Raw genomic sequence first — 27484 nt, 5'->3', positions numbered from 1 at the left:
TTGATGATTCCAAAGTTGAATTTATTTCTTAAGTTTTCCCACTTCGGTTTTTTATATTTTTGTTTTTGCTGCTGTAGCTATTTTATCTCGATGTTTGGTTTTTAACGGCAAAAAGATGCCTGCATGTCGAACATTCAGGCATGCATATTTCCCTTATGAATATTTAGGCTAACTTAAAAATGATAATTAATAAGAAAATTCTTTATTGACATATTCTTAATTATATGTGTGTGTGTGTGTGCGTGTGTGTGTGTGTGTGTGTGTAAAGTTAGTATTAGCAACAACAGGATGTGCAATATATAATTTATTGTGTTTTTGTCTTTTTTTCTTCATCCTTTTCATTGGAAATATAATATACAATCATTATAAAGCGTGGAGATAGTTCACATAAGATTTGATACAGATGGCCAAACACACAGCACTTATCATGACGATAGTAATTTTTGCTATAATTATTTTTGTATTTATAATAAAACGGCTATTTTCACATTTTTTTCTTTCCCACATATCATCATAACGTTATCTCTGCAGCAGACAATTCACGAACGCCATTGTTTTCCTAGTACGTTTTGGTGTTAACCTTACTCCATAGGCGCAATTAACCTTTAGGCATACTCAATCAAATGTAACTCATACTCAAATGCTTGCTCCCATCCGAGCTTAAATTCAGACTAACCTTTCGCTCCGACACTTGGCCATTTTCACACATTTACGCCATCGTCTGATGTTTCGTACAATCTCTATTTTTACATTGTTGTTTTAGTTTCCATTTCTATTTCGCATCCATCTCGTCTTACCGCCATGTTGTCATCTATATCAACATTGTATCATTCAAGCAGCTGCGGTATTTGTCATACAAAACAAGTTCGACGGCCTCAAGGTCGATAATATTAATTTAATAACTATAATTATAATTATCGTCGTCACCTAAATGCACAGCAGACCCTTCTCTGCCTCCTTCACTCAGGCCTAGTAGTTCGTTTGCGTCGTTAAAGAGCATTTGAACCACTCAGCTGTTTTACGTACTGCCTTATTCGTATCCACACTGTTCTTGATGACGCCACCATTTGAGGACGTACCTAGGAGGGGAAGGGGGTGTTGTTTAATTACTTTCCTTTCAGCTCATTTACATCAATGATGACGGTTATGGGGGGCTCAACATGATTTTCTCTTCGTATTTGATCTCTCTTTTTATTATTAGCCGTTACCAGATTCACCGTACTTCTGTTCAGATTTGCGTAGCTCTCCAAGCTGGTTGCTAACATTATACTGGGGATCGAGTAAAAGGACAGGACTACCAATTTGATAATCACACATACGGGTAGTTTTAACACGAGCTGAAAGCTCTGGAGACCCCTTTTTGCCCTCACTTTTCGTTTTTGCTAACATTCAAATAAACCTGGCAGGGCTCGCTCCTCTGCTTCGAATTCGCTGAAATTCCTTTCAGTTCAATACCTATAACTATTAGTTGCTTACGCCAACCTTTAATTTGATTGATTTACAAAAAAAAAAAAATATTATCCATAAGCAGATGCATAGATGAAGGTGACGGATTCTCATTAATGAACTATAGTGCTATCAATAACGATAATCAAGGGTATCTTTTTTTATTAGTTTGGGTCCTTTTCTTTTCCTATTCTTTTTGCGTATGACCATATGATTTGAAGATTCCCTACAAAGAGATCTACTGCCACTCTAAAATGCCAAACTGATCCTCGAGACAGATTGAGCATGCCGCACTAATTCACAATTTTCCGAGAAGCTCTGATTATTAAACGTAATAAACATAACGGTGTGTCAAACCAAGTTTCAAGTGGCGACTCTACATCGGCAGAGTTCTGAGCAAAAAACTATGTACGCTCTGTTGCAAACAACACTAATCAGATCACTAGCGGCATTTACGTTCCAACTACTAATTATTTTTATTCGCAGATTTTAACCCTGTCCAATTTTCATGCCTTTCATCGACGATTTAAAAGTAATTCAATTTTTTCTCGCAAACACATTCTCTCGTATGTACGCCGATTGTATCGCTAAGATATAAGAGCAGCAATCTGAAACAGTTTAAACTCAGAATGTTCATTATTATTACTTTTGTTATATAGATACTCAGCGAGAACAATATGCCAAAATATATATAGTTTTATTTAGATGTTCCACCAATATACCATCGTCTTTACGCTGACTAACTTTGACCTTCATTTATTCAACTTCAACGGCTGTTTCATCATTGTAACGTCTATATTCATTACAATTTAAAAAAAAAAGTAGTAGTTCTCCTTCCCTTTCCGATGTCTAGGTTTTTAACCCTTAACTAAAGACACCTCTATAAGTGTTAATATTAACTGGCGCATCGCGTGCTCATTATTCCATTACCTTCAATCTGTTACCGCAAATCGGTCATGTATGAGGTCTTATATGAGTTCCTGCCGTGTGCGCAATCAATTCCGTCAAAGTTAACAGGGACCAGGTTGTACACAACAGGTTGACCTCGGTGAGAGCAGCTGGCAGCTAGCGAGTTACTTGCAAAATGCGAAGCCTATCCATCTATTTTAACATCTCATTGCTTGCTGTGAGGGTCGAAAACTCTCATACGATTGTCGAATCTCTTCAGCGATACAAACATATAGCCTTGCCAATCCCCCTTGATACGGCCGAGATACGTGAAGATTAAACCTTATGGGCTCCGTTCAGCAGCTCTTGTTAATAGGGATTCCTTGCTGACAGAAGATTAATTTCGCGGCGACGGAACTGGGTGGTACTACGATGGTAGCGTAGAGTCAAAAAGGGTCACTGATGCGATATGATTGTTGTCCGTGATGACCTCGACAATGGTGTCGACACAACATCCGTAACAATGTGTCGAACCAAACGGATTAATGGTATTGGGTGTGGACCCGCCACGGTTGAGGAGCACCGGTTTTTCCTCCCTTGTCACTAGGCGCTCCGAAATGTCATCCCACTGCAAGCGTATAACGGATCTTATGAGAACTGACGCGTATGTGATTCAGCTAGACACCCAGTAGGGTTTCCATTCGCAGATCATTGCTATCAATTCTTTCTGGTTTACATTTACGGTGTAAATAACTGATGTCATTTTAGAATATACTGACGTTCCAACCCGCTAAGAGATACCGTGTCAGGCGAAAATTCGAGACAATATCATATAACTCAGTGGCTTTTTCTTACTTAGTATAGTTGCAATGTACTTTGGATGCCAAACTACTCCCTCAGACTCCGAACACATCCGAAGTATCTACTCACTGATTCAGAATTTTCTTTGGAGAAATATGATGAGAATTAACTATTACGGAGCGTAAGTTTTTAGAGCCCTATGGTTACTAATGCTGTATGAAGCATTAATTTTCACGTCAAGTACCCCACACGTATCTATATACTTGGTCTTTGGAGGAATAGCGGGAAATATAAGTTAGGCGAAAAGGTCTTCTAAATAAACTAAGTACCCTAGAAAATGTGTTGACCACGACGTCCGGCTCTCCCTGTATGGACGGGAGCACCATGGTGAAATTGCATCGATGATAGCAGTTAAAGTCGTAGTGGCCTGGAAAATTTGTGTGCAATATAATCTTCTTTGCAGTATGTCGTCGGGCATCAAATAAAACGTCCTATAAAATCGTATAGAAATTCCACGTTAGTTTTTTTTTGCATTTGCAACGATAGGCGAAAGTCCAGCACTTTAGAAGCATACTTCATATGACATTTTGTTTTTATCAATGAATGGGTTACAATTAGTTTTTCAACGGAGTATTTCTAAGGGCTCGAAGTGAGTGCACCTCCGTTCGCAAGGCGAGTACGCCTTAACGCAGCTAGACCAAGGTCAAAAATGCTTACGATTGCAACTTGCCCTTAATCCTCTTGATATCCATGCTATTTTTCTTGCCAATTAAATGACAAAAAGACATTTGCTGTCAAGGTATCAACAACTCCAACGCAACCTACACCAGATAATCTACACACGTATCAGAAACAAGAACTAGCCAAATACCTCTACAGCGACAAACCGATTTAAAATGGACCATGTCAGACGAATGAATAAACTAGAAGCTGCTGAGGTTGATCGATGTCGCGATACGCACCAGGCCCAAAGTGACATAGTTGTAAAAATAGTCGGACCTCTCGACGCTAGTTATGTCTACGGAATCGTCAGTGCTGGGCGAGTGAATTCGCATCTTGTCCTCCTCCTGCAGCAAAAGAAACCAAATGGATATGATACAGAACTATGAACCAGTTCTGCGCTATGAACAATTGTTAATCGATTCTATAAGAGCCCCGCTTGTTGCGTTCCATGTTAATGACTCCGTCTGATTCTAATATGTGTGTTTTCCTCTGTCAAGCTTGACTCATGTATCACTAGCTCAGCTTTTGAACATGCCTATGTAATGTTGTATCTTCTTTCTTGGCATAAATAATATACCTTGAAGAAAACTTTCGATGGACTTCCAACGGCTGACACGACGTCACTCACACTGTCTCCGAAAAGGATTGTCCTATAACGGTCCATAGAAACATTAGTGCAACATTATCAAGTGCTAAACACAATGGAGAACGCGGAAAATAACGGCATAGAATATGTTGATTATGAAACTTCACAGCTGACTCAACTTATCGGGAGTTTTGTTACAAAAACTGTGTCGAACTTCAATCTAGATTCAGCCAGTTTCACCTATATAACTTATATAGTTCTCTCCAGTTTTAGTATAGAAATGTTCGCTGGATGCACCAAATGTCCATGGTAAACTTATTTAAAAATGGTGACACTGCCTAGTTACCGATTTCGTTTAGGCCTGTCATCGCATTCATCAATCTGGCTAGATAACTGTGCCGTCGTTTTTCGTCAAGTACCATTATGATTCACATATTATTTTGCCCAACGTCATATTTACATTAACAAGCGCACCTTTTGAGCGTCTTTTTGGTGGGCATATTTGTGCGATCTACTGAAGCTCGCAAGACAATGTCCAGCTCCACTCCGCGCGTACGTCCTCCATCAGGTTCTCCCGTGTCCCGAATGACGTTCAGTTGCTCAAGGAATATTGACGTACCGAATGAGTTCAAGGGCAGGGCTGGAGGCCTGTAAGTCGTATGGTAGAATATAACTGTCAGGAGACTGTTTGAAATGAAAGCACGCTCAAGACGGCAAAAACAGCCGTTCGAAAAATCATTGCAACAAAAAAAATAAGAGTAATATATGCTACGTAGAAAAGCGGCAAGCAGATATAGATTAAAATAATGATTACAGAAATGTGATGCTTATCTTAGTTAAAAGCTAGTTCTCGATAACCGTGAAGTTCGGCAAGTTGACAAACACTTACTGAGTGTCCTTGTGCGAGGTGCCGCTATAAATGGCCATCCGTGACACAACGTTACTGAAGGGACCCTTTCCGTCGAGAGCGCAGGGAGAACTTTTAATGGTGATTCCTGCATTGGTCTTACATCCTTTGGGGCTGAGTCTGTCAGCCTTATCTGATTTTTGAGTAGCGAACGAAAAGCATAATCCTCGAAACTTTAAATGGAATAGCGAAGCATCCGCATCAAACTCTAAAACATAAGTAGATAAAATAGTACTTGTCAGGATCCTTGAGCTGGCAAAATCAGTCGCTGCTTACCGTACTAAAATATATGTTTATTACATAGGGCACGTAAAGAGATCGGTTCTGTCGATTTTAGGGACTTCAGTAAAAAACGAATTAAGTCAAAAATCAGCATTGACTGCTGATTATTTTGATCATTTAAGAGCACCTGAAACTAAATGCAGGCTTTTCATACGTCTATGTTGTTTTGTAACGCCATAACTCTGCGCAACCCAGCTTTTTTCAGCTAGGGTTCTAGTTAGTCAGGAATTGAAATTGCTAAAAACGCTTATTAATTAAGAAAGTTAATGAGTTTCTTAATAATTATTAAGAAAATTATTAGAAAAAATATTATAATAAAAGATTGACTTACGCTAATCTTAAATTAATAAAATAACCGCAGTTTTACTCGGTTATTATTTTTTATGTGTTTTTACCCATTGAGGTTGGACGCTTAGCTACGTACAGGCGACGTATTGAAAATAACATACGTGTCCTCCCTATAGTACCTTCATTTCTATTGGTAAGTTTACGGGTTAGTTGATATTTACGGGTATTTAATTTGTACGTGCAAACAATCATTCATCAACTGTTATTATAATATTAAAAATAAACTAGGATCGAAATAAATTTCCCTACTTTCTAAAAAAATCTATTTGAAAATTCGCTTTCCAAAAAATCTGAAGTTTGGGTTTGACCGCCTCTCGTGACCTAGAAGTCTATGTAGGTCTCCCACCCTTCTGCCTTCAGCTTGAAGCATCGACCGCCACTCTCTTAGGGCCTCTCTCGCCCCGCATTGTCAGTCCAACTATAACCCGTCAGCTGACTCTGTTGTCGCAGCCATATCGATCCAACCATACCCGCACCGTTTAAACAGATAGACTTAGCAGCAACCTGAATCAGCGACTTCAGCTGGTACTAGTTCTGAGTGTGTCCAACAGCGCTTCTTCTAGTGCATTTGGTTATGGCGACAATGGAATACGCCTTAAATGGAAAAAATTCGATTCTAGAAAACTACTAGACAATAGCTAGGACGTGACGATGTCAACATTGCATAGGTGCGCCCATGTACATGCTCATTGCGTTCGCCTAACGTTATATTTTTATACGACCTCGATGTGAACGAAGTTCACATATATTCCGTTGGCATACAAACAAGAGCATCATGGTTCAGACTGCTCCGAGATCTACGATCCATCTTCACCAGGAAAGAGTAGTTTGTAATTTCTATTAATAAAAGTTTATTCAACAGGTTTCTAACACATCTGTGCGTGGATGGAAGAACGAAGTTTGCATTTATGCAGGATCCTGTTTACTTTGAGGCGTTTAGGTTATGCCACGGTCGTCTAACAGAAGGTTCGAAAACGCAAGTGGTGGCATGAAATTGTTTTGTGGTACAGTTACGACAAAGTCAATATTGCAAGACAAATAAACTTCTATCGTAAAATCTAACTTGTCCATTTTACTGTATAACCTAATGAAAGTGAATATCTACATGTACCACATCGTAAAATCTGTCACTTCTCCGATACTCTTCTAACTCACATACAACAATGTCCTCGTTTCCACTTACCGACAGCAAGCGAACAGGTAATTCAAACATAGCGGCAGCATCGAGCAGCGCGCCGCTATCACGACGCGACGCTTTTGAGTAGTTGCTTACGGCCTGACCAAGACGGAGACAGCGGGTGAAGACGACAATGCGTTTACTGATAGGAAGACACTGATAGCTAAGCACAAATCGGACTCGCAATTTTGTCGCACATCGCAGGCCCATGCTTATCAGCAGTGAAGTAACAAAATGTTCTATGGTCGATAAACACCTGTCCCATCTGTAACTACCTATTCACCGCCCAGACTATAAGATTTGCTGCCAGATTATTTTTACAGTTAGTATCGGTGTTTTACTTGAGAACGAAGAGGGTGGTCTCTTATTTCGGTAGAAGGAACCGCCTCACCTTCGTTTGTTGCGACAGAAAATTAGAGACGGCCAAGTAACTCGTAGCACTTTGCCAGCGGTGACAGATCCAGGAAGTACAGCAGCAACAGTTAGTCGCTTTGTTGAGGGCAATTAATCTATCGGATCGCAACTGCCCCTCAGCGAATGTGTCAGGTTTGTTTTAGTGTATGCAATCGCGATCTTTTTCGATTATTCTTTGTGACTCTCCTGAGAGTAAAACATTGTCCGCTGACCCAGTCCCCAAAGTTGGCATGTTTTGCGCCTCCAAGGTTCAGTCCTTTTTTTTTAAGTCAGTACTCATGTCTTTAGGACTGATTAATCACTGCTATAGTTAACGGTGTGTCGTATACTTAGGTATATAAACATGCTAATTCGCTTATAATCAACAACGACCTGCTATGATCAGCATTGATGCTGTCATCGTACTTGTTGTCACGCAGCTGCTAATGGAAATAGTAACGTTTGCCTCCCCTTAAAAATGTCGGTCCCCTCTTATTGATTAGTCATATGTCGAGAGATCGATATTGCGTTTAGGCAAGATAATGACACAACAGAAACTAGTCACTCGTACAACAATTCGAAACCATAACCTTCAAAATAGTAAGTGATTTTTTAGTTGAAGTTACATATCTTATAAAAGTTGATCCATACATACAGTCATCTTTTCAAGAACAAGCTCGTCTTTAACAATGGAATATGACGTAATATTCTTTTATCGAGATTTACAGTGTCGTGAATATCAGCCGCTAGGAAAGCATGAATGCTCTAGACGCGCCGCTTAGTCTACCGCTATCGCGAAAAGATCTGCTCCCCAAAGGAAAACGCGATCGCAGGTTAGGATTGCTGGCGCAGTATCTGAGTGCTGAATGAAAACATATTTCATAAATAAAATAGATGAAATACCTCAAAAGTAAAATTCTTAATACGTAATAGAAGACTATTGGAAAAAAGTTTTCTGATATATATGTATATGTATGTATGCATATCTATATACTGCATCCAATATACAAAATCAGCAGCAGTCAGGACTATCCATGAGATCAACACAAATATATCTTACTAAAAAGAACAAAAATAAATAAAATTGTAAGCTATATTATTTGCCTCTTTGCAGTTTGTTTATTTTGATGTCGATTGCAGTACCCGGTGTTTTTCTGTTCGATGTGTTTTACGTACTTCCTCGCGTGCTGTCAGAGTGCAAGATGAGCCCGATTGTCCATGTGCCTTGTGCCCTATTTATATTGCTCAACGTCGGAAGTAATATGATTTATCTGCTGCGTTCCCGTCCGGCTGCTCGCGATCTACCACCCTCAACGCTACCCAATGTTCTCTTGCCAGAGTGGTTTTACTGCCATGATTGCCAACTCAACGTGCCTCCACGGAGTTACCATTGCAGGTACTGTCAGGCAATACTCATTAACAAAACTAAATGACTGATTATTTCGTACGCTTGTGCAGTTGAGTTAGTGGTCACAGAATCTGAAACACCTTTAGAATAAGTCTTCACAACATAATTTTGAACAAAGAGCTTGGCGCCTAAAAATGGTTTTTACATAAACCTTTTAGGCAGGATGCAATAATGCTACTAATTTATCTGTAGGCTACAACGTTAAATAAAAAAAATTTTGCTGTAAAATAGCACAATGTAAACACGATCGGACGTATAACTATCCGCATGTCTGTTCCAGAGTATGTGACGAGTGCATCCTCAAGCAGGACCACCACTGTATGTTTGCTGGGAAGTGCGTTGGCTTTGTTAATCAAAGGTAATACCTATGCAGCAAGAGTAACGTAAAGTGACTAGATTTCAAAACCGATACAGTTCTCTACAAATACTCGTACATTGTTCAAATTACACCGACAGGTACTTTGTCATAGGGGTCGCGTACGTCATGCTAGGGGCATTATACTCTCTCGGTTTTCATCTCAGCTGGACGATTGAAACGCAGCTCGGGGGCTATCGATGGCATTTGCTGCTGTCCCAGCTAGCGCCTCACCTCGGATGGCTGTTCGGCGCCTTTGATGGATACGGTTTCCTCGCAGCTAGTCTAAACCTCTTCGAATTTTTCGTTGCTGCATTCTGCGCTACACTGCTTTATAGTCAGGTTCGTGCTAGGCCTCTAGGACATGGACCTCTTGTGTTTAGTACAAGTCTTCTTAGGTTTGCCAGTTCCTTATATGGGCTCATGCCCATGTCTCCTATGCAACGTGTACAACTACTCTTTCTTCTGACAGGCGATGTGTATCATAAACAACCAAACCATGTACGAGCGACGTCGCGACGTCAAGAAATTTACAAACCCTTCATTGGTCGAAAATATCAAAGAAGTGTTCGGCGACCGCTGGTTACTCGTATGGATCTGGCCGTTCGTGCACTCACCACCAAAAGGAGATGGAATCCACTTTACCGTATGTCCATCTACTGAACAGCGCAAAAATATCTAAATCCGGTTCTTATCAAACTAGCAACAACATACAAATCCACTATCCGGCTCAGACATCGGACTCACGTACTAAAGGACCGCTTCATTTGTGAGCATAGCACGAATTCCGGTGCGAAACCGTATATACACATATGAAGCTGGAACGTTTTTAAAGCTATGAGTTTGAACAGCATGTAGAAGGTTCACAGAGGTAGCGAACTGTGCAGGCATCGGCTAAAGACAAATCGCAGAGACAACCGAGGAAATGAAAGCCGAAGAACAGCTCATTTACAAAATCAGACTTAAGTCGTCGCAGTCTGTAGCATAAAGCTGGTTCGCGTTCCAGTCCCTATAACAAGTGACACATTATGTACCCATCAAGCATTGTACTGTAAAGTATTGTTTTCTTAACTCCAAGCTCATTGCATCCAGCATTGTACATTATCAGTAGTCTAGAGTTCAATGGCAACTGATTAATCCACATTTTGAATTGTCGGACGTACATTTACAAATACAGAGTTGCTTTGAGGATATTTTCCAAACGAGTGTCGAACACACACTCTCCATGGTAATAAATAGTGTACTAATTGGGGTGCTAACAAGTACCAGCGTACCGTTATCAAATGATTGCACGACGAGATGGACAATGTAAAATGATTTTAAATAACAATAAAAATATATTAATATATAGTAATGTGTAGAAACGGCTAGTCCTATATGTTTATAACTTGCTTCCCTTACGGGCTGCCCTGTTGTCTATTTCGTAATGACGATACGCTTGAAAGCAAGAGGCCTTATATCTTGATTTACTGTAGCAGGAATGACATCGAAGTTTTGTAGAGTAATAAACGAACCTTGAATAATAATTGAGATACTAGTGGAGTTGAGTAAGTACACCCCTAAGTTCACTTAGCAACGCAAATGAATAATTATATTAATTAGATAATAATAACAATAAGCGGAATGAGATATGTGTATCTTCTGACAAGTGTTTCTCTGCCTGTTAAAACTATTTCGATGTTATCGATGATCTGGCAGTGTACCAATTGCGCACATTTTAATCGTTCCAAATCCCGGCTGTTATCTTCACAGCAGCTCCTGCCATAGTCAATAGACGCATGCCATGTTTTTTTGCAGTATTTAAAATAGTTTTCGAGCTACTTTATAGACTTTAACCATGCTCTTGTTTTTTTCTCGGACACCTCGATCGTCTCAGACTAAATGCTTTTACAGATTGCCCGGGCCATTTCAGAGGTTTCCCTCTTGGATCGTGTGCAATGTCTAACTCTTTTGCAGACTTTATGAATGTAACCTGAAATCTTCACAGACGAGTTCTTTTGACTCTTTCACATTTTTGTAAGTCTCTTTCGTCCAACGCGAAGCTACTGGTACTACTTGTATTCTCATTAATCACTTGAAATGTTATCTCTAAAAGTCCTCCACAGACCTAGCATCATTTTCGAGCACGTAATTACGTTCTTAACATAGGACACGATGCACACTCTTTCGTGCTAGGATTGTTTCCAAGAAACGAAAACAGGTCAAGAGTCGTTCACTAAAAAGCGCTTGCAAAAAGGCAACGCCTTAACGCCCAAATTCGGCCTACGAATTGTGGACAGATAGGCGAGTGTGTTGTCCCAAGTCGGCTCCCGAGAATCGGCCTTAATCCACGCTTGCTATCGATACCTGAATATTTTAATGGGCGGTAGATACGCATAAATTTGTTTATTTTATATTTACTTCTCTACTAACCTCCAGGATGCGTTGCTCCGAAAGTTTCGTCGATTTGCTCTCGCGTGGGAAGAACCTCCCTCGAACAGAACACGGTACCGCTGTACGAAAGTACCACGCGGGACAAATCAGTTACCTCTATCAGCTGAAACGTAGTGAGTTCCACGGTATTTTAGTGTTAACCCATGAAAATAACTTAGTTGGAAAACATGCGAACAGAACAGAGATCGACTGACACTCCAAATGAATCATCAAAATTTAGCCATCCGAATCAACTGATGCAATAAAATTGGTAACACATCATAGAGATAATAAAAAAAACATGCCACATCCGAGGTGGCATGTTTTTCGATATATTGATTGGCATATAGTGACTCTAATGCATATATAATACATACGCTATGGTGTTTACGAAAGCGCCCTCTAGCAGATGATAGATGTAATGTCCCAAATCGCTTTTGATCAGCTAAATATATCTATTGGAATATACTTTGGACGAGACATCTTGTCAACAAAATAAAGCGAAATTACACTTGAAACGGTTTTTACCTGAGTGTGCGGCAAGTTCATCGTTCCTCTAAGAATAACGATAAAATATATCTGTTTTAGCGGTATAAGCATACCGTTAATTCATGAAGCGACCGCCAACATATTATAAAATAGAACGATGAGATGACACTCAGCGAGTCTATTTTTTATTTGATCATATATTTCAATACCAGCGCTTCACTGCGTGTACAACATGTGCTCTTTCTATCTTTAAAGGTATTAATCCGATTATATCCAAATCAAGCGCCTGTCCGTGTGTGCCACGTCGAATTAAGCTGGGATATGTAATGCGAACACTAGAAGGTAGCGTCATAAAGCTACAAACACTTAATTCTCGTATAAAGTGCTGCATCGCGCTTTGCACCACCATGAAGCTCTACCTGCGTCAGCCTCCATTCATGCTACTATGACCAACGACGTGAGAAAAAATCGCTATTTTCAGGCCTTTTTTTTTGGTGCACGTTTTATAGAAACGGCCTTGCGAAAGTGAAGAGATAAAGTGATAGTGACTTGAATTCATGTGCTCAGTTTATTTAATAACAACTGAAAGTTCTTAACAGATTTGCGTGGAAAACCCTTTTCCTTATTATATATAGGTATATTATTATATACAGGTGTGAGCCGAAATGCGATTTTATGGAACAGTTTTTTTTTTATATTTCTTTAACACACTTCTATTCTATTTGGAAAATACTGAATCACTTAACACACAATGATTGACTCATACGTCCGATATCTGTGCGTCGTAAGACAAGCTTAGTGTTAAACTATATGAATGGTATCCAAAGTTAGCTCTTAAAAGGAGCAAGTCGCCTCAGCTCAACCCCTTAAACGTTAGAAGGGACAAGGCTTGTAGGTGGCGATACAGTTAGTCGTTCAAGGAATTTGACGATGCCCATAAAAGGGGTTTGATTTTGTACAGAGTTCGAGTTCATTAATAAAAGAGTCAAACCGTGTTTTTTGGACAGTACCCTATTTTTCCTTCTAATATATTTCTATATAGATCTTGAAATTTGTAGTCAATTTTCTATGCAAACAGTTAAAGAAGTAGTACCTTTAACCGTTGCGTGGTTGGTTCGAACAAGAGCCGAATACCATCCTCGCGTAAATCAAGGGTGATATCTCCTGCTAGTGGATGCTTGTCCGAATAGCCGAGCTCGATGTTATGAATTACCTCAAATTGGCGTTGCAACGATTGTATTACCTGGTTCAGGGACATACCTGTAAAAAAATCAAGTAAAATAAGCGAATGAGGCATTTTGACAGCTTACTAAGCAACTTAATTATATCAGAACTTTTGTTTGCTCAAGCAAGTATTTATCGATGGTGCAACAACAAATAAGAAGGGCTTCGGAGAAGGTACTGTGTGGAGTACTTGTTTTTGGAACGAATTTATGGAGATTTTCGCAGTCGATATAAAATAGAGACAATTGATCCTGACGAACGTTACAGCTAGCTTGATTTCATAGACGAAACGAAAAATCGCAAGTAATATTTTCCTTCCAAACATATAATAGAAACGTCTAAACATAACCGAACGTGAAATTTTCAAATTGAAATTATGGGCCAAGTTTGAGATCGATTAGCACAGGCGCGTTAATCGCATCGCAACATGTTTTACCTACCCATGTCGGAAATATTATAATGGTGATATATCCCACGTAGCCAAAAGTCAAGTATTACATAGTTCCCTTAATTAATATCGTTTTTATCTTGAAAACAATCTATGGGATACAATAGATACAAGCGTTGCACGAGACAAAAGAACGCGTCAAGTGTTTGGCCCCGGCCGATTATAGCCTTGTAATGTCTTGAAGTTTTCGATTTCTCAGTTTTTTGTATGCGTGCTATAAAAGCCGTAAAGTGCACACGCTTGGCCTCGTAGCCACGTCTTTATGTACCCCTCCGGCATTGTTAGTTGATGATAGCATTATTCGTCTCATAGATAACATCCTTCTTTTCCAAGCTTTGTTTGATGATTGGAGTTGAGTATCACCCCTTACCAACTAGAAAAATATCATACACAAATCATTTATATATCATCTTGACACATTTTGCCAAAAAGTTATGGCGGAACTACTCGGAACTAGTTACCACCAAGATACTAGTGTTATTACGTTATCATACACAAGTCAGTAGAACTAAGTAGTTTTATTCAAAACAAATATAGCTTTTCTTGAAAAAAAGAAAAAAAACAAACTCAAGAAATAATTTACAAATAAAAAGACAAGAAAGGAGGCGCGTAATAAGTAGCTTGTGATGTTCTGCAAAAGCAAAAAAATCTAAGTAATCGCTTTCCACTAATAATCATGCCGATAGGCCGTATTTGCATCTTATTGTTTATTTTATTCGATATGTAGGTATGCGTTTAATTCGGGTTTCGCCTAATATATAGATGATACGTTGGAAAATTAACTTAGGCTCCTCTGCGCAAAGGTCCAAATTAATCAACATATGTTGTACAAAGAATAGCATACACCATTTTCCTATTTTCGGTTCCATCCGCCCTGTCGCGTCTGTAACGAGTTTCTGGAAAGGTTGTCCGCAACAGAATTGTTCTTTAAATTGCAACAAACAAAATTTCACATCACTTAATTTTTACAGTAAGTTATCTGTTTGAATATTTCTTTTCTATATTTCCGCTTTTCGCATATTTTCCGTTTGAAGTAAAGTTGGAGCTAGCCAATCAACGGCACGCAAGTTATACTTCGAAGTAAACACTATAAAAAACACCCATTCCACTCATCCTACCAATGGCTTATCATGTTTTTACTTCCCGAACTTGTTATATCGACGCAGACGTCTCGCACTGGTTGCTGCCAAATCCCGTTTAGATATTCCATGTGGAGGTTGGCCTTATCATGGAGGTTGGCCAATTGGCAGTAAATTACCTTGAGCTTCATTCTGCAAAGGTTGTGCCTTGATAAAAACACGTAGGTAACGTGCCCCCTGCATCTGCAAGCTGCCATACGCATAGTTTTCTAGAGAGCTGTATGAAGTTATCTAGGATTGCAGCCAAACGTTTTCCGCAGTCGATCGAAATTGGACCTCAGTGACCAATGCCCAGACATTGAGCATTCTACAAACAGTTAAAAGTAAATCTATTTAGCATCCTTAATTGACCTCTGCTACATTATCTAGTTCCAGCTGGTTTCCGTCTCGTCACAATAATTACTGCGGTAGATTTCTTTTTAAACAACCACGATCTGCCAACCGCTAGTTCATCCAGGCTTTTTGCATCTGTAGTGTTTTTTATTTCTTAAATATATTTTAAACTCTAAAGATCCTCACTCCTTAGATAGATCGTATGAAAATGTAACATGTGTGCTCTGTAAACAGCTACTCAGTAATGGAACAGACAGTCTGAACTACTTGCGTTGCGGTACGGGATAGCATACTCATCGTATCTACACGTGGTCTTCTTTGTTGGTACAACCCTGAACATGCACCCCGTTCCCCCTGCCCGTCATCGCTTTCTAAAATCACGAGAGAGCAGAGCTAGTTCGACGGCCATAATAAAGGTACATATAATAATCAGCGAAAACTGAAAATAAGAATTTTGTTGGTCTAGGCCGCCATGAAGATTGATTTACTGGGACAGTTGATCTGGCAGTAAGCCCTCCCTTTCTGTGGGATCATCGCATGCGAAAGCTAGCAATATTTAACTCATATTTTGTTGTGCTGAGTAATTAAAAGCAAACGACCTCGTTTCTCGCATTACAAGGTGATATCCGGGAGACTAATGCAATTTAGAAGCTGGTAGGTGAAGATAACAACAGATAAAATGGACAAGCTAGTTGTCGTAACAAGAAGATCAACAACATTCAGATAAGTAGCAAAATAATTAAGCAGGTAAATAATTCGTGTATTCAGTAGGTAGAATTTATAGGCGTTTGTATCTGTTGTAATTCAAAAAACAGCATGCTCTTAAATAAAACCATGGACGTGAATAAGTAGGTGGCTGTTTCCACTGAGGTACATTGAAACGATACTATGGCATGAAGATTCATTGGCAAAATCTTAGAACAAAAGCTAGCAATAGACAAACAAATTGATTAGTTATTTTAGGATATGTGCGTGAAGTTATATGTACGTGCAGTCGATTAATGCACAGATAATATATTAATGAATAAAGTACAATAACCTAACGACATCAAAGTCTTTTTTCGGTTTCTGATAGCCTCAGCGAAGAATCCTTGATGTCATCACTTCAAATAATTACATTAAGTACGCACATTTATGCCGAACTTATTAGTACACAGTGCACATGTTTGAATAGCACAGACCAGAGATAGATGTAATTTCATAATGCCCCGACTCTCGTTCCGCGAAAACCAGGACTTGGCGGATGCTAAGATTTGTCCCCCTTTTGTGTTTTTCGTCCACCCGTTAACTTTATCATTAACTCAGGTTGCTTCATTCAAAGGAGTAAACAAGTATGGAAGAGGAGATATCAGTTGGAAATCCCTAATCGAAATATATATCGGCCGGCGTTCTTAGAACGATCATAAAATGTAACAATATTTTTCAACAAGACCTCTCTTTCTAGGGTTGCACATATATTTGTTTAGTATATATACAGGATGACCATTTGACCCGTAACGACGCTCCCAGTGAACTTGAAAACTCGTTGCACTGACTGGGACAAGCGATTTTCTTCGTCCTGAGCGACATTTTTGACGAGGGTTGACATAAAAACAGCAAATGAGTACATCTGCTTGCAGATACGAACAGTCTATACCGCAAGTTACTCATCAATTATTATGCCTTTTGCTGGATAAGTACTACAACATATGTGTATTTTGTTTTACGAAAACCACTATCTTTCAACTTGATACCATCGACACGGACTTAAAATCGTATTATTTATTCCGGGCAACGTTTTCCTTTTACAGACAATTATTAGTGCCATTACAGGCATGAACATCGCACGCTGGCTGTGACCATTACCGTCGATTTCTCTACCGCGTAACTAAAACAGCCAATTTTCATACAGACATCCATTTCGAACTGTCGCGACGCTTTGAGTTGATTGCTCACTTGATGACAAATCTAAAGTCTATATACATAGAAGAAAAATTTGATAGGTTTTGTTTACGACATAAAACTACTCATCGATAACAGCGGAATCGATATAACTGCTACCGTCACCCATAGCCCGTCGTCGTAGTTAACCAACAGATTCTACGTAACGGCGGGCCGAAGACAAGGCTGGGCCACGGATGCAACAGGAAATCTTACGCAAAAATGTCTCGCCTGCTCTACTATTCTTTTTTTTTCTAGCCTTCTGCTTCTTATTCCACGTCCTTGCTCACTTGCTAGTCGCAGCAGTTGTCACGCAGAGAAGGCAAAACAATGGAGATCCCTGGTGTCTTCGCAAACAGAAAGCTCCTACCAGCAACATAGAAGCATTGGTCATGATTTGGAAGAGTAAACACGCACTCACACAGACACGCAATAGACAGTGCATTGCACTGTAGCTTTATTTCTTGCGAGTTTTCCCTACTTCGGCTATTAATGTTATTATTTTAGCCACGATTGCCTCTGAGAGGACGCCAAAACACCGCAACATTGGAATGGTGAAGTAGTACGAATAGGACGTACGCGTGTAGTTAAAATAATAATGATCTTTTAAGATGCCTGCGTACTGCATGATAATGATGCGTCGTTATTTAGAATATCAGCGTTTACTGGCCACCACTACACTATTAGCTATTCCAACACTAAGATCATAAAAATAAGTGATTGAATGCATTTAATTAATCAGTACGCAGGCACCCACTCACTCACACAGCTGAAATTGCACGCAGCCATCTATAGTGGATTTTAAACTTCTCTTAGTTGACTGAGCAGCTTTAGTTCTAGAGAAAAAGGCAAACAGCGGAAACAATGTATCTTTTATTAGTGGCTAGAAACGGGCGCATCCACTATGCTCGTCTGTGTCTCTTGTGTCTCTGCTTCAAGTTCTACAGCCGGTATCGCCGGTGCATCATACGGCTGGGACGGCTGGCTCCTAGCACGAAACGAAGTTTCTGTGCCCCGGTTCGAACCCTGATTACAATGTATGGCTAAGGTTAGCAAGCAAATACGTTACCCATTAAGCGCAAGACTTGTGCCTAAATCTATGCAGCAGATGTACCTATACCTAGTAATGTGGCACGCAAAGCCGACCGACGTATGACCATTTGATAGAGCAGCTTGGAATAAAAGCTCTACGAAGAGTATATCGTTACATACACACTGAAAAAAGAACAATATACGTTATTGGATAGACTCTCGTTTGGTCTAGAGTTGTGTTACGGGTGAATGGTCAATTGGCCAAGACATTATGAGCGCACACCACGAAACTCTGTCTCGTTTGTACTATATTAGTATTAATAATAATGCACGTTTTTATTCACTAAGGAACGTAACCATAATAGCCAAATTTCGAATATCTAATTTTCACACAATTTCCATGATCTTTATCCTACAAGACGCTACTCATAGTGATATTGTAAAAGTGTGAGCAAAGCCGTAATTGTGGATAACATTAGAGACATGCGGCAGTCAATCTAAGCGAAACAAACCGAGGGTTTCGTTACCAGCCACTCAGCGCATACTTCGAAGAAAGAGGGTTTGGAAAGAAGGCTGACGGAAGCGCTAAATGCTTTTCAATAGGTTCAGCGCTTCGCATGAGCAGTATATCTCAACAAACTTTGTACGGAAAGACAGATAAGGGACTGGAGGATGGACGTAGAACAACGCAACTTGGGACATGACCAGGAGCAGTTTCGCACGAAGAAATCGAACAGCATCTGCTGTTTAGCTGTCTTACTCATAACAGCACACAGTACACGGTTAAATTTGACTGAAAAATGCAGTAGCTTCCACTACTGCTACTATCACTGCTAACAGACGTGTCCGTCAGCAGTTCTTTTACACGTTCAGCGAGCTAGTCAATATGGCAATATGAACGTGAACACCACTCAGACTCTCTCCCCGCTCCAACTGGTCCAGCCACGACAACAGTAACTTGTTGATGAGGCGCCACGGCGACAAACTTCAAATACGTCCTCATACCTGTACTCGTTTAATTATTCTGTTTCCCCCTTTTATACTAGTTAGATTCGCTAACAATAGCGCCGCATCACCGGGACGACGGCGATTTCCGCGCTCGTTTATGCAAAGTCCTATTCTAACCTAGGGCATCGCAGCGACACGGACTCACCATGGTGGCTCGCAAATTGCCAACATCGCCAGTAGGTCTGCTTCTCCTTGTTCCTACGCTATGGGGTTCTGACTATCACAGTCGACGACTTCGAACAAATGGGCTCACTGGTTTCTGCTGCAGGTGGCGATTATCTTATTATTGGTTTATTTTCATTATCCTATTAGTGTGCGTGTATGTAGTAGAAGTATCGGCCGGACAAACAATAGCGCGCACCACACCTGGCCGCCGTGTCTATGAAACCCCACGAAATTTGGCACAAGTGCTCAAATAGCATAGTATATCTTTCTGTTGTAGTCCTAGCGTATGGAAAAGCCAAGTAGCATAATATTAACGGACATGAAGATCTAAGTGCAAAATATACGTAAAATATAAATAAATACCAATGTATCGTGGTATTTGATCTACCTTGATGTGCGTACGTGCGGCATGCAGAAGCATTAATTTCCATTAGCTAAATTTTATCAAAAAAGTTTCTCAGCGTGTACTTATAGCGCCCTAGACTATCTGTTGTACTCAGGAACATTGAAAACAGCGCATCAGACATCCAGTCAAAAAAGGTGAACGACGTACAGCAAATTATCTGTCACGATATCCCTAAAATAAGACTATAGCAGGCGTTAGCGTTTACCACGACTAGCGTCTATTATTATTCGATGTCGTTTTGGTTTAAAGCAGACAACAGGCGCAAAGCTTTAGGTGAATTATTTTATATCGCGCCCAAGATCACGATTTCGTTCGATTCCTGTTCGCGTTACATAGCAACCTTTCTTGAATGTTGCCGCAGTTGCTGACCCATTAATATGATGTATTGGTATATAATCACCGCGCCAGTCGGCGCTGGATCCGCACGGACGCGAAGAGAACGTCAGTAATCACTTGATCGTATTGAATGCGAACTACTAACGTAGAAACAGCAACAGCAGCGGCGAAGGGAGCAACTACGTACAACAGCACAACACAAAAATACACAAATGCTGTGTCACTGCATTACAGATAGATCTACGTTTTTTTTCTTTTTTCTTACCAAGAACTAACTGGATGTCTTCGTTGCTTAGTGATTTTTCTGGTACAACCGCTAGTTCCAACATTCTGGCTCGTTCGACCGGAGCTCGCTGGCAGTTTCGTCGTCCCCTGATCGATCGTGAAGGGGCAAAGCCACCACCTGCACAGTGCAGCTGTGGTTTACCCGGGCACAAGACGCCGACAGCCAGTCACTAGCTGGCCCTCGATGTGCTATGCCCTTTAGCGTTTAGTCAAATAGCTGGTGAACGAATGACCTCACGACAATTTTGATTCACTAAACACGTCGTTTATTTGCCCTTTCAGTTGGTCAGCGGATACGGCTAGTCGTTTGTTGGTGACACCAGCTGGCACTCGCACGTCACAAAAACCTCAAACATGCACATACGCAGAGATACACAGTTAATTTATACCACACTATCTATTAGTATTCTTTTTTCTGCTATGGCAGTAACGACACGAAGATGAACGTCTTGCTTTCTCTTCTATTTCGTTCTTTTTGAAGTATTTTCGTGTTCCTCTTAAAGCTCTAATGATCACTGTTCGGTGATCCCAACGTTCCTTTAAGCTTGTTTCGAGCGCGAGAAGCTCTGCAAAACAACTGAATCAATCAACTCGGAATCAGCACCTAGAAGTTCTCCCGTATTTATGCTTCGTCCTTAGGTGTAGGCAGATATTTTTGTTGCCAAGCTGTCTTACTGGGGAGTCGCTGACGGCGGTCGATTCCGCCTTTCAGTTACTCAGACCTCGCTCGAACCAGATGGCGATAAGGATTTGACAAATCGAATATTTGACAACAACCCTTTGTGCTGGCATTAATAGCAGACTATCATTGTTACAAGGATAGTAGTGATAACAACTATTATTATACAGCACCGAATTTTCCAGTTGAGGCGCGTTGCACTGACTCTGGTCAGCCGACCTCTGAACCCAAGACAGCTTTCGACTCGGGGGTGTCTGTCTTTCTGTCCCTATTATTGGCTTTCGGTGTGCGATCTGCTCTCCACTGGGAGCTTGTTGGCAGGCAGAGAGGCGTCAGAGCCTTGTCGTTGACAGTTGCTATCCGAGGGTGTAAGAAGCTTGCCCCAGCAGTAGTGGCGACAGTGTAACCGAATCACCGTTCACGGCAGTAGCCGGCGCAGAATTGTGGCTCAGCACATAGTAAACGCAGTCAGTTCGCAGTGACGATGGATGCCGTGTCCATCCAACGACAGCACTGGTCAACGGGCAAAAGTCATCATCCTAGTCACATACGCACTGTGCGCTCTACCGTGTTTATTTCTACTTTTCTATGCAGCTGCAGCATCAGTATGTAGTGATGTTAATAGCGCTTGTGAAGCTGATTTATTGCTCGGGCTAACTGGCAGTGCTTGATGTTCGTCTCGGTTCCCTGCTTCGAGCTGTGCAAAACAGTGGATCAGCTGGTCACAGGCAGCTGCGTAGCAGTGACGTCACAGTCAACTGGAGTGCGCAGACAAGGACGGCTTAGGGCGGTGGGAAAGTTTGAATTCGAACTGATGGCGCGCGCAAAACAGCGCGCGCAATTTTGAATTGGAGCAGTGCGTGGCCGAGTGGGCACAGGGCAGGGCTTATGCCATACTACATGTAGCAGCATTGGGCGTACACGGAAATGGCGGAAATCGTATGGCACATCGTGTGAACGCGTTTCCGAGCTTCAATATGAGAAAAAAGATAGAAAAGAGCCCGCTCCATATGTATGTATGGGTTTCGATCTCATTCGCAATGCTAACATTGCACAGATCTGAAAAGGTTCGAAATGTTTCTCGAAGGGATTGTCTAGTTAGATTGTTTTGCAAGGCCGAATAAAATGAAGGGTGTATGTTTTGTCTAATGTTATTTAACGTTAACAAAGTACTAAGAAATAGGTATGTATGAACATACTTAAAATGTTCCCATCATTCGAAGCTTTTTTGGTGCTCTAAGATTTCTCATGTTTAAAAAATGACTTGAGGGCATTCTGTTTTATGGTCTCATAGAAAACTTCTAAACAACAAGCTTTGACATGATGATGCGCCAGGATTTGATCGCTTGCTGTTACTGAGCACGCATGTGTGCGTTTTTTCAATTGTAGTGCATGAAGTGTCGTCTGTGGGTAATGATTTTCTTTTTGTCATAATTTAGTTAACCCCTATCCCCTAAAAGCATCGTAGAATATAATGCTATCTCTGTGTTTAGTACGGCCCGTTAAGTGCGACCGATGTGTTTTCTGTATAGCTGTCTAGTTAGAAATGCATTTTTATGAATACTCAATATTCAATTTGATATCTGCGTCTCTTTATCGAAACTAAATAAACACTATTGAGAGAGTTGTGCAGAGTCTTCTTCGGCGCATTATTTTTGCGTACGACGTATATTCTACTCGCCGTAATGAAGCTATGCACGATTCTATCGTGCTGCCGTATAATTTCGCACATCGAAAGAATAATCGGATAAATTCGTTTTTTTTTTTGAAGTCAGATTTCTTCAAAAGGCTTAGAACTGATAATGTTTGCTTCAACTTTCACAAAGGTTTCATGAGCTCTTTTGTAACTGATCGGCCACTACGAAAAGCGCCTTCCACACCGAAATTTACAGAACGAAAGCGTCAAAACTATCGTTGGCCCGTTTCTTCCAACAACGTATCTTGACCATAAACAGCAGAAATGGGTTTTCATGGATTTTTTTACTAGGCAGCATTTGTACTTATGATGTAAGAGAACAACCAAATACTGCGAATTTTTTTCAAAAAGTTGACTTATCTTAAATGTACTATTCCCTCCATAGTATGTAGTAGTGAGCATTTGAGTTTCTAGAGCTTTCTAAACTTGTTCTCGGAGACAAGGTACTATAAAGTGTTAGGTCTCTGTTACTTGTGGTAAACTTTTACTAAATGTATATTAGCGGATCTATGAATGACCAGGTGCCTTCTCATAGTCCAAAATTGTGACAAGCTTTTTTTCTTGTTATAAGTGAAATGGCTAGCTTTCCAATTACCGGCTGACTATTGCATATTTGGTTCCTAGGTGTGATTTGTTTTTGTTAATTTGACACTTTTTTCGAGACTTAACCCGCGTTAGGAAAATGAGTGTTAGCTCTGTAAACATCGCTTTGGTTCTAATTGTTGCCGTTCAAGTGTAGTAGTAGATCTTGTTCTTTTTGTTGGCCTTTTAACTCTGTATTTATTATCAGCAATTTGCTTTCTTTTCGACAATCCGCATCTTTTTTTTTTCAATATAGAAATCTCATTCCTTACATATGATCTGCTTGACTTTATTTTTATGTCAGCTATATCTCTCACGTATTTTCGTTGTAGTGATGCAATGCTCGGGTTTGTCGATTAATATCTGCATTTCCTTGTCGGAATCGGTTGTTCTATAAAAGCTTTAGATGCCATAGTTTACGAACGGTGAATCAAACCTTCTTCTATGTGAAATTTCAGTGTTCGGCTGTTTCTTGCCCTATATAGATATAATTCCCCGAAGTTGATAGGTTCGCATCGATGCCAGCCGATACGAGAGGCACATGTTAACATGATCTTCGATGGACACGTGTTGTATCGTTGTGCCACTTTGTCCATTGGCAGCTTTTATTTCGTATCTGTCTCAATCTACTCAGATCTGTTTTCGGCGAACTACCTTTATATATTCGTTCATGTTGTGGGGTAACAGCAATTTAGCGTCTGTGAACCAAAATCTGCTACGGCAGATGAAAGAATGCATGTACGGAAACAAATAGGAAGAAGGGAATATTATTGCAGCACACCGAATCGTTGTGTGCGGAGTTCATTGTGACTGGGACCGATTCCCAAGTTCGAATGATACCTATGCAACGTTTCGAAACGAGACTATTCCTACCGGCCACGTACGCGCTAGTGCTTTGTGTTTGGATATCGATAGTTACCTAGGTACCATTATCCCGATGGAACATGACATGCGCTAAAAACTATTCTTCTCGTGTCCTCATCCTCGAGGTAGCGAATTCATACTCATGGAGTTCTCTGACGCAACCAGCCAGGGCCAGCTTCTTTCATACCCATTATGGTGTTGACACTTACACCTGAAAGAGACAATACTTGAAGAAATCAGTCTAATCTTTTTAGATATGGTAAACTGTGCATGTGCTCTATGGGCGCATAACAATGGTTTACCCTGTAACAGCATTCATACGAGGACTCTGTGTCCATGGTATTAAAATAAAAGTCATTGCTCATTATTTAATAAATAATTTTTTTTTCAATGGCTTTCCTTTCGAAAAAGGGACGTTACTTGCTGACAATTTCACGCCAGATATTTGAAAATTCTCCCTTGTATTTAGCGTAACATGAAAAGCTAAACGTTTGAAAGCCTAGTTGCCGGTTTTGTTTCGTGCGACATTTCAATCGAGTATAACGTAGCTCTAACAATATGTTAGCTAAATGTTTGTTTTTAAAAAGAAATACTTTATTTATTTTTTAAAGATCAGAGACAAAAAGGTAGTAAACGCGTAGACGATGCGTAAATGGGCGATGATATGATATAATTAGGAATTTCATTATTATCCGTTCGGACAGTATAATAAGACGCCAATAAGATGAGAAATAAGCAATTAATGACAATAAGAGAATGAGGATTAGGGGAAGCAATGTTTATATTAATGAGATTTTCTTCGATAAATTGCAGAAATCTTTTAGTAAACGATTTCACATTATTTAGCTTTCGCATTACTTCGTAGTACCCGCTGGAACTCCTGACCAAAGCTTCACAACTTTATTGCAATAAATTGATAATGAACACCTAACTTACGCTGATACTAAAAGCAGGTAACTTGACACAGTCTCAAGTCGCACAGTTGTCGCGTCTTATCCTTCAAACCTGAGATCTGTATTATGACAGTACTGCTATGGCAAACGAGCGATGACGATAGCACTTTTAGATATCAGCTTCTATATTTTTTTATCGGCTCTGAGCATAGGGAAACGGATAGGCGTGCCTCAGTTAGCCTTGTTTTATCACTGCTGGTTTTTTGCGACGCCAATTCTCGCTAATCGGTCTTACACACCTGCCTACGATACGACAAAAACTAACTCAGGCTATCGATTTCCATTTGACGGCATCCACATTTCGATTTGCCTATTTTACAGCCCATCTTCCGCTTGCCTTCTGTTTATCTACAAAGACTCCAAATCCCTGTAATACAGCCATAGTTGGCAAGCCGTCTTATGTTCCCCGCTGTTGGTCCTACGTAACTGCTATTTGTTTGTTGACCCCTTTGAATCGTTTTATTCGTATTTCGTTACTGCTCACTTTTATCTAGCGTAAACAAACATTTTATTGTTTTTACCAAATGTATCCGTTATGGTTCATGTCGTGCCATTAGTTTAAATCCGAAAAGAGTACGCCTATATTCTACTTTTGTTGACTCGTTTGAAACAGCCCAATGCGGAACATCAGCGCTATACATTTCAAGAACGTTCTGCTTCAGCAATAGTTCGTCCAATTTTCTTGCAGATAAATCTTTATATTAAATGGGTATCGTTGTGACTCAGGCGAATTCGTAACTTCCGGCCCGCAAATGTCCGGCTCGAAACCTGACTGCTTTACATAAAGAAATATACAACCGTAAACATGAGCACAGTCTGATTAGGAAGTTGGCAGATGACTCCATGCAACTCTAATTAAACCAGTTTAGTCCTGACACGATTGCACTTTTCTCATATTCGGGGTTATTTAGTACAGATTAGTGTTCCACGTGGCAAATTTGACAAAAAAATTGGGCAGGTCCTGCGTCGGAAACTTGTGAATGCTATGCTTCTTTGCTTCAGTCCCCTGACCGATGTCCCGAAAATAACGCCTTCGTCGTTGAAACGAAGCGACATTTGCGGCTAGTCCTTTCTTTTTTTCAGCTGCGTATGTGGTTTGCTCATATAGTTTTATTTTTGGTAGCTCTACTGTAATTGGGTTTCAAAAATTGGGTTTATTCAAAAATAAAACGTTGACCTCTAAATCTAGATTTCATGTACGCCATACTGAAAGATAGATTAAACAGTAGAGAGGGATGAATTAGAAGATCACAAGCTTTCTTACATATGACTGAATACGTTCTATTAATTAGTGTACATCAATTTATATGAAGTATAGCTGCACTACACAAATTACCCTCATCTCTTTCTACGTACACATTATTTTATATAAAGCAAATAGAAGATTTAACTGATGGACCAATTTTTTTTACCAACCTGTTTAATATTTGCGTGTGTTTCCTCTTTATACAAGCCGCATAGTAAATGATTCCTCCAATAATCAACTTTTATTCAGTGGTTTTAGTAATTACACAAAAGAGTCACGAGCTGATTACGTACGTGTTATTATATTACGTATTATCTAGTCACATACAAATTGTCATCATAGAGGAGCGTTCAAAAAATACGTCTGGCTAATATTATTCACAGTACTAAACGATTTTTTGTCCTTCCCTCTTCCCTTTACCTCTATAAGAGTCCTTACGCACTTGTATCTGCAGATGGACGCATCGTTCAGGCAGAACCATTGGGACAATATCGCGAATAAATAAATATTTTCATGGACAATTATAGCAGAAGCATTAATAATAATATCGGCCCTAACCCAGTCAAATAGGCTTAAAAGTTCAAATAGGTTACTGTATTTGCTCATTTATGAAAATAGAAAATCAGCGCGGTTCATGGCTGTGCCAGTACTTGGGCTGTTTAAACTCTAATTTTATAGCGTCCAGCAGAACTTCTATGGGAGAAGAGTCACTGCCTCTTTTTTTTTTTTGGCCTACCTGATTTGCTAGTAAATGATTATAGCTATTTTTTTCTCTAGCAGTAATCACAGCTCTTTCGATCAAAACAGAAAAGCTTTAAATTTAGATTTTAAAATAAAATACGACTGACCTCGCTGCATTAAATTATTTGTGGCCGGTATAGCTTCATCTTGTCGAACGATATGGGCCAACAACATAGATGCCTTCAATGAATACTTTCTCGAAAATTTTTAAA

At 40.0% G+C, this 27484-nt stretch overlaps 2 protein-coding genes and 1 long non-coding RNA gene across 12 annotated transcripts; 1 reads left to right on the top strand and 2 right to left on the bottom strand.

Annotated features, from left to right (window-relative positions):
* LOC111252357 (phagosome assembly factor 1) lies at positions 1-24518 on the bottom strand. Of its 5 annotated transcripts, XR_015329591.1 has the most exons (10): positions 20492-21928; positions 13309-13475; positions 11727-11850; positions 5334-5559; positions 4919-5092; positions 4436-4508; positions 4098-4202; positions 3465-3626; positions 2377-2962; positions 1-1079 (listed from the first exon to the last, which is right to left on the bottom strand). XR_015329591.1 is itself a non-coding variant. In XM_086992008.1 (9 exons), the coding sequence occupies exons 2-9, from the start codon at positions 13471-13473 to the stop codon at positions 2762-2764; spliced, it is 1230 nt and encodes a 409-aa protein (XP_086848134.1). In that variant the 5' UTR covers positions 13474-13475; positions 24388-24518; the 3' UTR covers positions 1-2761. The 5 variants fall into 5 exon arrangements, 4 of the variants coding, with proteins under 4 accessions (XP_086848134.1, XP_022665821.1, XP_022665823.1 ...); XM_086992008.1 differs by lacking the exon at positions 20492-21928 and adding an exon at positions 24388-24518 and having other exon boundaries at positions 1-2962; XM_022810086.2 differs by having other exon boundaries at positions 1-2962.
* Positions 6439-13221, top strand: LOC111252358 (putative palmitoyltransferase ZDHHC24). 6 transcript variants are annotated; one of them, XR_015329592.1, is made up of 9 exons: positions 6440-6649; positions 6844-6947; positions 7171-7704; positions 8280-8384; positions 8666-8947; positions 9240-9317; positions 9416-9656; positions 9787-11860; positions 12471-13221. XR_015329592.1 is itself a non-coding variant. In XM_086992011.1 (8 exons), the coding sequence occupies exons 4-8, from the start codon at positions 8308-8310 to the stop codon at positions 9994-9996; spliced, it is 888 nt and encodes a 295-aa protein (XP_086848137.1). In that variant the 5' UTR covers positions 6439-6649; positions 6844-6947; positions 7171-8151; positions 8280-8307; the 3' UTR covers positions 9997-13221. The 6 variants fall into 6 exon arrangements, 5 of the variants coding, with proteins under 5 accessions (XP_086848137.1, XP_086848135.1, XP_022665829.1 ...); XM_086992011.1 differs by having other exon boundaries at positions 6439-6649; positions 7171-8151; positions 9787-13221; XM_086992009.1 differs by having other exon boundaries at positions 9787-13221.
* Positions 17702-19864, bottom strand: LOC147754780 (uncharacterized). Its single transcript, XR_015329593.1, has 2 exons — positions 19465-19864; positions 17702-18305 (listed from the first exon to the last, which is right to left on the bottom strand). It is a non-coding gene; the product is annotated as an uncharacterized LOC147754780 (long non-coding RNA).
* Positions 24519-27484: the final 2966 nt, after the last annotated feature.

Source organism: Varroa destructor, unplaced genomic scaffold (assembly GCF_002443255.2).
Source record: "Varroa destructor unplaced genomic scaffold, Vdes_3.0 BEIS01000006.1, whole genome shotgun sequence".
Lineage (NCBI taxonomy): Eukaryota > Metazoa > Arthropoda > Arachnida > Mesostigmata > Varroidae > Varroa > Varroa destructor.
Note: the sequence above shows the minus strand (reverse complement) of the source record. Positions and strands in the feature narration are given on the sequence as shown.